This window comes from Dysidea avara, chromosome 1, assembly GCF_963678975.1.
Source record: "Dysidea avara chromosome 1, odDysAvar1.4, whole genome shotgun sequence".
Taxonomy (NCBI): Eukaryota; Metazoa; Porifera; class Demospongiae; order Dictyoceratida; family Dysideidae; genus Dysidea; species Dysidea avara.
Window position 1 is genome coordinate 33,645,364 of NC_089272.1, and position 13,302 is coordinate 33,658,665.

General features: G+C 35.0%; 1 protein-coding gene and 1 long non-coding RNA gene across 6 annotated transcripts; one reads left to right on the forward strand and one right to left on the reverse strand.

Moving 5' to 3' along the window:
• Nucleotides 1-2,050: 2,050 nt before the first annotated feature.
• LOC136262586 (uncharacterized) lies at nucleotides 2,051-5,476 on the reverse strand. 5 transcript variants are annotated; one of them, XR_010704237.1, is made up of 5 exons: nucleotides 5,211-5,476; nucleotides 5,109-5,153; nucleotides 3,969-4,056; nucleotides 2,993-3,360; nucleotides 2,051-2,508 (listed from the first exon to the last, which is right to left on the reverse strand). It is a non-coding gene; the product is annotated as an uncharacterized lncRNA (long non-coding RNA). The 5 variants fall into 5 exon arrangements; XR_010704236.1 differs by having other exon boundaries at nucleotides 4,608-5,153; XR_010704235.1 differs by lacking the exon at nucleotides 2,993-3,360.
• Nucleotides 5,477-8,405: 2,929 nt separating this feature from the next.
• Nucleotides 8,406-8,900, forward strand: LOC136246295 (polyubiquitin-like). Its single transcript, XM_066037699.1, has 2 exons — nucleotides 8,406-8,554; nucleotides 8,618-8,900. Exons 1-2 carry the CDS (start codon nucleotides 8,406-8,408, stop codon nucleotides 8,898-8,900), a joined length of 432 nt encoding a protein of 143 aa, XP_065893771.1.
• Nucleotides 8,901-13,302: the final 4,402 nt, after the last annotated feature.

A 13,302-nucleotide genomic window follows, 5' to 3' on the forward strand; every position in this document is an offset into this window, starting at 1 on the left:
TTGGCAATTAATGACTGAACTTTATTGAATAAGCATGTGACAGTGAGTCACTTTTAACTCAGTATTGTCTATATAGCAGTGGCGACTGTAGCTTTCATATAAAGGTACAGAATTAATGCTGCAGTATGGTTTGAGTTCAAAGTTGAAGTGCAGGAGGTATTAGAGTTAGTCTTTGTTTTTAAAAGTTTTTAATGATGAATGCTCTATTAGAGTAGTTTTCTGTTCTATTAGAGCATTTCAATGTTTAGCAGCTTTTTAGGCAGTTTTGCCCCTTTGATCCCCTTTTGTTGATTCCTAAAAGAGATAGGTTTCTCACTCTTTTCATCTTTCCTTGTATGCTTTAGAAACAACTGCACCTTTATTTTGGCTTCTATGTGCTATCTTTCTAGCTTGCACATAGTAAATTTTGAAAGGGGTTGCTTCAGCCCCTTTGTCCCTCCCCTTACAGTAAATCCACTAATCAACTAAATTTAAATATGATTTATCTGCTCACCTCTTACCTACAGACTATGAATGTATAATTATCTGTGTTTTCATACTCATCCTGTGAGTTTTACACAGTAATAGAAAACAAATAAATGTCATTGTACCACCTAGGCATATGTTGAGTTCATAGCATGCTGGAATGATACAGTGCAGTACATGTAGTAGTATACTACTGAAAGCCAGCCTTAATTTTCCTTCATAAAAATTTGGCAGTTTTAGCTACCCAGCTACTGTTTGGACAATCACAACAATATTATACAACACAAAAGTACTCACTTCAAAACCTATATGCATGTGTACCCCCATTCTTAGTAGTTGTAAAACATATTTTTAAGCCACTATAAAGATGCATGCATTCACACCTTTGTACAACAGTACAGTAGATAATAAATGGTTTCCTGTTGTAGTGTAAATATGGTGTATGTGCTGTATGTATTCTGATGTTGTGTTAGTTGTATGAGCCATGCATTTTATATATATTTATAGCCTTTCAATAATTGGTATAATCCTACAGCTTCCAAGGGCTGCACCCCCAGACCTTCCTGAACTCTCCATGTAGCCATGCAGTTTACATGCTCGCCACCCCCAGACTACAGTTGCTACTGAACAACATTTTTACAGGTACATACAAGCTCAGTATAATAATAAAAGTTTTTTTCGTAGAGAAGTGTAAAGTTTGTAGGCTGAGCATTGACTTACACATTTAACCTAATTTGTAGGTATACAGACTAACCATCACTATCTCACAATTGCTATAGACTTTGTACACCATATTAGCCAGAGCGCTGGGAATTTTATTATAATAAGACACTCCTAAATGCAATCTACGTAATATAGTAAACCATTGTTTATCTTACAATGAATTCATGCATATTGACTATATATAACTTCTTCATCATGTTGTACTGTATATTTGTATGCTGTATTTGCTTGAGCATTGTTATCAATGCACTACAGCTGAGGTATTAGGAAGCTGCATGGGACTCTATCAATGATTGTGAAATAAGCTTCCTATTATCTCCATACATTGTTCAGTGTATATATATAAACCAATTATGGTAACCATATATAGTAACATCTATTAATTACAATCCATTTCTCAGAAATAATTATTATTAACCTTACTTTCATACTAGTACAAGTGGTTAGTCATTGATTTGTGGAATAGTGTGATTAACCAAAAGAATTCCACCTAAATGTCCATGTACCATGTCATACTACATGGTCAGACTCCATATACACTATTCTACAAAACTACTGTTGCTGTACAAATTTATTGCATATTCATGTAATTCACAGATTCAGGGGTAGTTGAAACACATCCACACATGTACATGCATCATCAAAATGATTTTCCACGCTGGTCACATACTGTAATTATATATCTACCTTGTTTAATTAATTGGGTGGAGCTACAACTACTTCTCAGAATTGCCACATCCCATTGTAATAGAAACCACAGCTATGATTAGTTTTTCTTGGAATTGTTTAAATTGTGCACACAACCATGTGACTTACTTTGGGACAGATAGACATAATATGCCCATAATAATATTTGAGTGAATTGAGAGTGTTAACTTGCTTTTCATGAACAATACATGGGTAGCTATAAACACTAAGTATTATCTGCATGTATCTATAATATAACCTCCTGTAATACGTATGTACATGGTATGGGTCTGTGTGTATATATAATTGGAATTAAATTTATGTATTCGATATAATTATAGTCCTTTTGTGACACCATTACTTCTAATAATTCCCATGCCGTTCGCCATTGCTTTTAAAATTAATGGTTGGCCTTTTATTGTACTCTATTCTTTGATTAAAGGGATACAGTTTATTGGATGAATTATCTGCATACGTTTGAGTAGATGTTCTATTACTTGGCTCTGCTGGAGTGTCCCTTGAGTAGGTGTGGTTTAGTTTATCACAATTCCCTGGCACTGATCCACTCTCTGAACATGTACTAACACTTGTTCTCACACATGTATGAATCTTGTACTTTTTCTGATCATTGAACTGCAGGACAGTACATGTATAATATAATACATGAATCCTAATAGTAGCATATACTACTGTATCACAACTGGACTGAACTAGCACATGAAAGCAACACAAATTGAGAAGTCTGCAGGGTGTGATATAAAACAACTCTGCAGATTTACACTGCACATATGTACTCTATATAGTGCATAAACAGCAACGAAAATAGGGAATGTAGGCATATAAAATTTGCCAAGTTTCCGTCATCCATACCTTTTGTACCATCATACTATGGCCTTGAAATTTTCAGCATATACACAATCAATTGAAAGTGCTTTATACCAAAAGTTGCAGAGTGCAAATATTCTGTTATTCTATTCTATTCTTGTACTGAGATATGTTCTGTTGTGTGACAGGGTGTAGTTTGTGCCCATGGCCACATGCATGCCCTATTTTCACAGGCCCAGTCACAAATTTTGTGTGAGATAGTACAGCTTTAAAATTCATTGGTTGTGCTTACCTGCAGTAAAAATAAAGTATCCAAAGAATCAAGATCGTCAAAATAATTAGTAATAATAAGATACATAATAGCAGCTACTATAAAAACTTCTGTTGGTACAGCACCTTTGCTGTTTTCTGACATAGTTTCAGTTACTGCGGTACATGTTTGGTTGCACAAAGTAAAGGTGGCTACACCTAACTTAATTTCTTTTTTGTCATTTTCTTTCTGCATCAGCCATAACTGCAGCATATCATTAGCCAATGGACCGATTAGTTGTACACTATATACTGCACTAGACAATTCAGTATCATTGTAGTTCACTGTAACTGTAAAACTAGTGCAGCTATACATTTGGTTTGCAATATCACAATCAGATATTCCTCCAGCTGGATAGCACGTAGAAAATATTACCATATAATTATAAGTATTACACTAACTATGTACCATCAAGAGTTCATTATGCACTCTTGGTACCATTGTACACATACTGTACATGTGGCTATAGTATGTTCACGTTGAGCTGAATCCTCAAAAACATTTAATAACTCACAGATGCAAATACATACTATCTTGAAATTTGGCTCATTTGTAGTACTGCTTGACCCGCTAAAAATATTGCAAAATCTTGTTGTTCAAACGTTTGACATAATATTTATGGCCAATCAAAATTTTCACAATACATTTCCTATGCTGAAGCCATATAACTACAGTGTCCATTACAGCCCTTTCCCGAACTTGTAGTGGAGCCAAGCTGTACGTGTCTGTTGTTGACACCTTTGCTGTTATCAATAATCATCTGGTTGGCTGAAATGTTAACTCTGTTGAGAAAAAATCCACTTTTAATGTTTAGCTGTTTTTCAGGATTCAGCTCAACGTGAACATACTATAAGTGCATGTAATAATTGTATGACTATCGATATTGATACACATACATATTATTATGTGTGTTGTGTGTGTGTGTGCGTGTGTGTATGTGTGTGATTATTGTACTTACTTCAAATCAGTGTCGCAATGAGATGATGTTGCATCTGCACTCTGCAAATAAATCAGTTGACTCTTAGCTATGGTGCTGTTATTTATACCTGAATGAATGCAATTACATGAATGTAGCTACAGGGTATAAGGTAAAAAACAATACATGCATATGATAACAACAAGAATGCTAACTTGCATCCATAATTACCTTATTTGAATGTTATGAAAATATTTCTTAGAAATTAGGCAGGTGTGTCAGCATGCTTGTGCTTCTGAGAAAAGCCAGTTAGTGCTTTGTCAGGCATTGTACTATGCAAACACAAAGTTTCTAGGAATTTCCACCCTCTATACAGTATATCAAATCTTAAAAAATTCAATCTATGAAACTGCATGATTAAACTGTCTAATGATTACCTCCAGCATGTTAGGAAATTCTGGAAGACTGTTATTTATAGTTGAAATAGTCATTTTAGCAGGTACATATTAAAGTGAGATCATGATATCTAAGGCGTTGCAATAACAATTAGTATATACACTTTAAGCCTGCAGTAAACAAAACTATAGTTACTGTATATCATAAACACATAATACTCCAAACAAGTTAATTAAGCACTGCCATAGTATAGTACATAATAGTGTTGTGTTCTCTATAACTAACCAGTCTAAGTGTACATCCAAAGGCTTTATTACTGCTAGAATTGAATCGCTATCACATCAAAAAAGATATGTGTTGGAAGGAAACCAAGGTATTGTGAGATGTCAAAATAGAAGTGATGATGTAACCACTTTCTATTCATGCATAACAAATGCAGAGTGGTATAGAGATTATCGGAATGGGATTATGGGACTATTACTCAGGTTGGTAATTCAGGGCCAGTTTATGCAGATAAACATATGCTGATAATTTCCTCAATGACTGATGCTGATCAAGGGAAGTATTATTGCTGCATTCCAGCTGGACCACTGCGCGGCAACAGCAGTTCAGCAAGTACCACTGTTCTATTATCAAGTGAGAAGTGTAATATATCTATCTGACAGGGTATATATATATACCACACCTGTGGTTGAGATCAAAAGCGCCGCGCTGTGGTATATAACTGATATACCACGGCAAACTGTGGTATATAACTGATATACCACGCTTTGTGGCTACGCTTACCATACAGTATACGGTGTAACTTCACACATTCCGCGAAATCCTTATCTAAACGGTAAACAAGTCTCTAATAACAAGCGCCTAAATCAACCAACAATTATTCACCTCAGGAACTGGAACAAGTTTCGATGAACTCTTGTCTCCTTCGTGGATAACTCACTAATCACGACTATGTGGGCGTGGCACCGTTAAAAGTGTAAAACGTCTGATCCATCAAGAATTTCTATTGATTTCCATCTCCAGGAGGTGCTGTTTCACTATAACTTACTTTCTATAATCGTTTTCATCTACTGGGGTGTAGAATATAACAGTTATAACACGATGACTCAGGATATGACTAAACATATGCACTCTCACTCGAGCGCTGCGCGCTCTCGTGAATCGTGCGTATATTTTAGTCATATCCCTCGTAAGCGTGTTATAACTATAAAATATACTGTATTATAGAGCCACACAACTAGCAATTTTGATGGTACAGCTATATACAGTCATACGCCACAGTTGACTTTGCATATTCAGAAGTCAGTTATTAAGTTTTTAATGAAACCTTTTGAAAAATTGTATGAAAGTCACCCTTGAAAAATTGTCATCTTTAATTTTTCATTTGCATTGGATGTTAAATGCTGAATGCATGTATTGACACCACTAACAAGTCTTAATAACTAATTCACTGCTCATTTTGCTGTCAGTATGCATATAATTTATATATGTAGTGCAAGTTGTATAATTCATGTTGCTACAGTCATACAGTTTGTATGTATATTGCACATGAATGACAGAAAACTATTAAATTGACCTTTTGTCTGTATGTAATTTAATAGTTATTGGCTACATACCAGCATGCTCACAATGGTACATAACATGATTGTGTATGGTTGGTGTTACAATTTGCAGAGAATGAGAGAATAATAATAGAACTATTTTAATTTGCAACATAGTATTTTAATGATTTCATGCATAGTTTTTATTACCAGCTCCAACTGTGATAGTTGCAGCAATTCCTACCTACAACTACATATCAACTGTTGGATCAAACATTACCGTGATGTACATGCAGTATTGTTGATAAAGGAACGCCACCAGCATTATTTTCATGGAGAAGAAATGGCTTGGAAATAAATAATGCTAACAGAGTGTTTATAAATGACACTATTATGACATTAGTTTTAACATAGCAATGGGCATATAATATGTGCACTGCCAGTGGTGTGTTATCCTATTGTAGTGATTCTGTGGAACTAATTGTTGAAGGTATATAAATGCATTTAAACATAGAAAAGTATGTAAAAGCTATGTGTACATATAATGGATTACAGCAATCAATGTAGATAAAGTACAAAGAGTTAGTGCTTCATTACTAGCAGCATTCAAATGAGAATTCATCAATTAGAAATTCTAGGGATATAATTATACAGATATGGTTATAATATAGGAGGAAAGTATGGTAGCTGGGTAATTGCATTGCCTAAAAGTACCACCTATAACGAGTACAGATATTTCTTTGACATGGATATATACCCACGTTTCCTAGAACTTATTATGCTTTGAAAAAGTGATTAAAGACAGTTGCACAGTATGCAAGTACTGTATTTGTGTTGTTTATGAAGTGGTTTAGTTATGCAAATATTGGTTGATTAGATTGTGGGTGTAAACAATAAAACTTTCCCTTTTGTTCTTTGAGCTAGTTTGAGGTTACAAATGATTACATAAGAAGAGAGAGCTTTATATCGTATAGTTTGAAACTCTGGCACTATAAAGCCTTGATTAGTGAGAAAACTCTGCAAATCACCATGTTACATCATGTGTCACTACACATTGCATGTAGCTAAAGACTATATTTAGCAGGAAAATGTTTGCAAAATTTTAAGGAAAATTTTCAATGTTTTATAGCTACCGCCAAATCTTTCTACTATGGTACATATATACAGTAGATACTACCAAATTTTATTCCCGGTAAATATTGAAATGTGTACTATATAATGTGCTGTGTAGCTATCCCAGAATGGAGCACCACTGTCATCACAGTTTCATATGGAGAAAATGTTATCCTACCATGCAGAAGTAACATATTGGCACCAACAATCTATGACTGGGAACAAGTGTCCAGGCAGTCACTCATCGTGCAGGATAGCATGAGCACAATTCTTGATAATGGGTCACTATTGTTAACCAATATACTGGCAACAATCTGCAATGTACAAATGTACAGTACTGGGTGAACAGGGAGTGACCCTACAATTTATCAAGCTGGTTGTAGATAAACTTAAATTAGTTAATATACAGTAGCTAGAGAAAGAGCCATCATTACATGAGAAAATATGTACAGGAATATAATGAAAAAGAAAGAAACATGTGTAACCTCGGACTGCATGCGACCACAGAGTAGGCTGCCTAGAGCACTACTGTGGGCATGGTGGGCATAGCCGGTATAAGCTACCGGTTGTACAGTCGGTAGCTTATACCTGCAAAGTGCATGTACAACAATAATTATTTGGGTTTAATACAGATTGTACATAGCTCATATTAATGCAGCGTATATGTATATCAATGGGGATTTAAGCATTTATTTGACGTACATAGAACAGCGAGACCATATGTATCTGATTGCGTAGCCGCTACTTAACTTCGAATGGTTTTGTGGATAGACAGAATCACGGTTTAGCAGCTGTACAGGTGTGTACTGTGTTCTAGATATTGCAATGGGAATAACTTCCCTTCTTCGTTGTAATAAATATAGCTGTACTGCTGTGGAATTAACAGAAACGTTTCATCTGCGATGATGGCAGTATGGATGGGGCCTGCATGGCATCACCTCAAAAGTGTAAGTATATGGTTGAATTGTAACACCTTCGTCATGCAGCAGCATGAATAAACGATTTATTAAACTCTCAGAATACGAAGAATCAGAGTAAAAAGCAGAAAAATTTCTCAGCCACGCCCATCTTCATAGTGTGACCACAATTACATAATTTTGTACGATAACCGTGTCTTATTTTTGTAATCACGATAATCGACGAACTTTTACGCCATTTCCGCTGAAAACAATTATGGACCTAACTGAAAGATGATTCAGGTTTTCGTTAAACCTTTGACTGGTAAAACAATTGCACTCCAATTGGACACAAACGATACTGTCGCTGACGTGAAATCCGGCATAGAGGAGAAAGAAAGAATCCGTTCTGCCGAGGAACAGCGACTAATTTTTTCCAAGGAAAACAGTTGGATGATGGCCGAACTTTGGGTGAATACAGCATTTCAGATAACTCCATCCTTCATCTGTTGCTGTATCTGAGAGGGGGCATGAAAATCTTTGTAAGAATTCTATACCCTGATGCTAACAATGGGGGAAATGAAAGAGTGGTAACATTAGAGGTTTTAAATACTGACACTGTTGCTAATATTAAAGCTGGAATTACAGATAAAATAGGTATTCCGACTACTAACCAAGAGTTAATTTTTGCCAGTTCCCAAATGGATGATCATTGAACACTATGTGATTATGGAATTCGTAGTGAATCTACTGTGACTTTGCGTTATAAAGGTGTTATACAATTGTTTATCAAAGCCATGACTGGTAAAACAACGATTATCAAAATTCCTTATGGTTCGACAATAAAGAAACTCAAGGAAGAAATAAAACGGACACTAGGAATTGCAGTGGATGATCAGCGGCTAATATTTAGTGCTGTGCAGCTAGAGAATGAAGACAAATTACATGACTGTGGTGTTGAGAATAATAACACCATTCATCTGGTTGCTCGTGTTAAAGGTGGAGTGATGACTGCTGTGATGTAACTTTAATATATTGCAGCTGTACGCGGAGTAGTCATTTAAATCCTATTTCTTATTGACAATTAACACATGCACATTTGTTGCAATCAACATAGTGACACTTTTAAACAAATATATATTTTATTTTGTATCTGTAATTTAGCACTGAATTATGTGCATGTTGTATTTTGATATTGCGATAACTTTCAATAAATTTGCTGACCTGTGTATGGCAAATTCGTGTTTACTTGGACCTTCTGTAATTGCCAATAACTCGCCAACACAATAAGCTATGAATTTTAAATTCGCACCATTAAGAAGCCCATGAAAATCTGTGTAAATGTTCACCAAAACCGCCTTGCTGTTATGAAGCTATAAAAATTCTGCATGTTTGACTGCATAGTGCTGTGAATATATTTGTAGTAACCAGATCATGCTTTTCCAAAGTACATAATAACTGTCTACCCACTGGTTGATCTAATTTACAAAGCCTTTGATTTCTAATATTAGGGATCATGGAGGTTTGTGATTTCTCACAAATGTTAACTAGAAATCAGCTTCACAATTATACTGTACTTTCATAGTGCCTTGGCAGTATTAGTTAAGCCTCAGTGAGACAACTTTTTTCTCATCAGTTTCTTATAGAATAACACAAACGAGCAGGTTATCTCATTACCTCATTATTTTATAAGTCATATAAATTGCAGTATGTACAGTACTATATACACTTGTACAAATAATCTAGGTTTTTGCCACTGTTCAGGCTGAAAGTAAAACTCATAGCTAGCTTGCATAATATTCTGTCATTTAACAAATTAATCTTTCTAGTTCAGAAAGTCCTTTAAGAGAATTCCAGGCCACTGTACTTAGTATTTTTTTCAATCTTTGGGTCACATCTTAGCAACAGGAGCAGCAGCAGCAGCAGCACAAAAATGTTGTGAATTCTTAACTTTGTTTTGGTACAACTTATAAGTGTATTATTCATGACTACTTCGGTACATTGTCATTAAAATTTCTTAGTATTCTTACCTCCTAGCAAACAAGGACTGCATATGTCATACATAACTCAAACAAACACACCACAACCTTTACTGTAACATGCATGGCATTGCTGGTGTCAAACTGCAATATATCAGTGTACTGACAACATGTGGCTTTATACTGTAGCCTCTGGACATTGAGTTTCTCATTTTGCAATGTACACTAAGTACTTCAAAATGTCACTTTGTCAATGTTTTACCACATAAATTATGGCCACAGTTATGTAGTCTAAAGCCAACACACATCTCTAGGAACCCACTTATACAGGTAGACTAAGTGACTGGGGGCATGGCTAGGGTGCAAATGCATAATAACAATAATATTTATTATTGTATTAGTGCGGCTATCTGTTCTTTGTGAAAAGTTGGTGCGTACACAGTAAGTAGATACAAGATTTTCATCACATGCATAATATACACTTTAATTTGCTGTATAGCTATACACTAAGGGTTTGAGAAATGTGCTTTGAAAATGTATGTACAAATGATTCCCAAGTCAATTGTACTGGACAACATATTACACATTCCAAAGATTCAAAGCAGATCATTGCTGAAAATATTTATGTAGAAAGTGTAGCAAACTGTGTAGTCTAGCTCTCCACTCTTCTGTAGCTTACAGTCAAGGCTCTATCTTTCCATGGCACCTTGTAATTGCCATTAACTCCATATAGGTCTTTGCAGTGAGTATGCGTAGCATTGTACATGGCACCTGTTCCCTTAGAAGATCCATGCAAAAATATGTGTGGTACAATCTGTATTGCTGTGCATTGCTGCCTGTAGATGTATGTTGGGTTTTAGTGGTGCTGATATGGTATGTCTCATTCCAGGGGCTGTTACTGATAAACTAAGTGACTATCTACAGTGGATCATAGTGAAAATTCCCCATGTCGTGTGCGTTAGTCCTACAGTCTACTAAGGACAGTACAGTGACAAGAATAGGGAGATGGAATAGATGGTTAATGTCGATACATTTTATATAAAGAGACCAGATCCGCAAAAAGGGATCTTTTGCCTTTGCAATTGCATGTATTTGGCAATACATAATGTGGCATGTGACTATGGTACCAACCAGAAATTTGGTCATTTTTCACTTGTACCATAGCACTATTCCTGGATGTAATTTCAAGACAATAGGTTAAACACATGATAAGTTATGATTCGTCAAACGTGAAAGTTCAAACTTGAAAATTTGGAAAGGCTATAAGACCACTATTCGCAGATCAGTCAAATCAAGAGTTCATAATATATATATTTAGGAGAATATCCAATGCCTGTATTACCCTTCAAAACACACTGCGTAATAATTGTGCAACATTGTGTTACATATCTGAATATTTTAGTATAATTTCAGTAAACTCCAACACATGGATTTTCCATGAAAGACTTGTTGATAGGCATTGATATACCAAAGTGAAAAACTTCAAACACTTCAAGGTGTGCAAGCACGTCAAGGCCCTTATAGCTCTTGAAGCAAGTTAACACCTTTGGTGATGATGACTATTGTGTAGCATTATTATGCAGTGCGTTTTGAAGGGGAAACACAGCTTTGGATACATATACTCTCCTAAATATATATATTATGTACTCTTGGTCACATACAGTACTGTATATAGGTACATGCCTGCACAGTCATGCTTTTCAGGCTAAATACAACCATTTGTGTTGCACACAATGTGATGTACGTAGCTATAAAAGATATATTATTGTTGTACTGTTATTGAAACCAAAAAACGTTTGGTATCAAACTTGAAAGTATCATGCTTGCTTATTGGAATTTCTGCATAGTTGGTACAACATGTTTTAAAGCCACATTTTAATTCTGAAATATCATAAAGTTACAAGTATGAAAGAATTTTGTTCAGATAACAAAATTAATTGCATTGGTTTACTATTAATAGTTACCAGATATTGGTACATGCCTAGCTATTAGCAAATAGCAATTCATTTACATGAAAAATGTACGGTATACTACACAATGTAATAATGAATAGCTACTCTGTAGTTATGAAATTCAAAAAAAGTGGTAGAATAAAGTACGATTGTGACTGTAATTATAGACTTACAGCTGTATGTAGTTATGGTAATTTAATGGTGGTATTCAGGACTATAAGTTACACAGTTATTTAATTCTACAGCATAGTTGTCCTCTTTACAGTACATGTGTATACTTTGTTTTGTTGTTGCGTATTATTATACATATCTTATATTCAGCTACTGACCTTAAGTAAAGCAGCTAGAATACTAACTGTATACTAATCGTCTTTTCAACAAGGGTGTAAATGTTTTGCTTAATAGGAAGTATATCATTCTTTTATGAAACAACAACTCAAAAATTAATAAACTTTAAATGTAAAAATTTTTATGCATACTTATAGTTACTAATAACAAAGTATTGAACAATGTAAAGTAATCGTATCATGACCACTTAACATTCCTATGATATATATTCATACCTATAGTGTATTCATGGCTATACTCCTTGGTCATAGGCTTTGCTATAGTAACTTGCAATTGGCCTAGCTATCTTACTAGATAGGATAAGGGAGGAAACTGGCTGCTCCTGGAGCAGGGATTGAACCATTGATGCAAGCACTATCTGAAGGTTTTGCAAGCAGTCTCTTTCCCCCAGCCTGATCCATTATCTAGGCACTATGGTTCATTCATTGTCATAAGAATTTCTCATAAGCAGAAATTCAGTCAAACTTGAATGCTCTAATAGAGAGTTCTGTTATAGTAATTTTGTGGATTTCAGTCAATTGAAGATAAATGATTATGCTACAGTTACTGTATCGTACTATACCACAATCCATTAGAAGACTACAAAATGTACCATAAGTGGTATACAATAAATTAATTGGTGGTATGAATCACATTGTGAAAATCGTCAGGGATAGGTATTTAACACACATGACCACAAATGTCTCTGAATGCCATATGAACATGCTTAGCATTTCTAAGGATTTAATTAAGCAGACATACCCTAATTAACCACCACTCAAGGATCCATTGTATACTCAAGTTAGATCTACAACTATGCTGGAGATGCAAGTTGAATTACGCCAACACTCTCTAATAGAGTAGTCCCTGCATTTCTGCTAATGTTATCTCCTACATTTTAGCAACTAAGGGAATGTTGTTTATATAATATGTGTTATCTCAAACAAACCTGTAGGTGGTGTGCATGGTACAGGGTGTAGTTGCCTGACAACTTTCTGAACTACTGTATTAATCACTTGCAATTGTGTCTTGACAACTTGAACATGTATCTAGCTTTGGATATCCTATTTCTTGCTTGTTGCATAAAATATTTATTTCAAAATGCTATCTTACATAAATTATAGTTTTTTGAGCTCAGCTGATCCCATCCTGATAGTTCAAATACCAAC

What these genes read in the sequence shown, in the direction of transcription:
- LOC136246295 (XM_066037699.1), top strand. Translation starts at nt 8,406, where the DNA reads ATGAAAATCTTTGTAAGAATTCTATACCCTGATGCTAACAATGGGGGA. An exon ending in ATTCCGACTACTAACCAAGA is followed by an intron (nt 8,555 to 8,617) that starts GTTAATTTTTGC and finishes TGGAATTCGTAG; the next exon opens with TGAATCTACTGTGACTTTGC.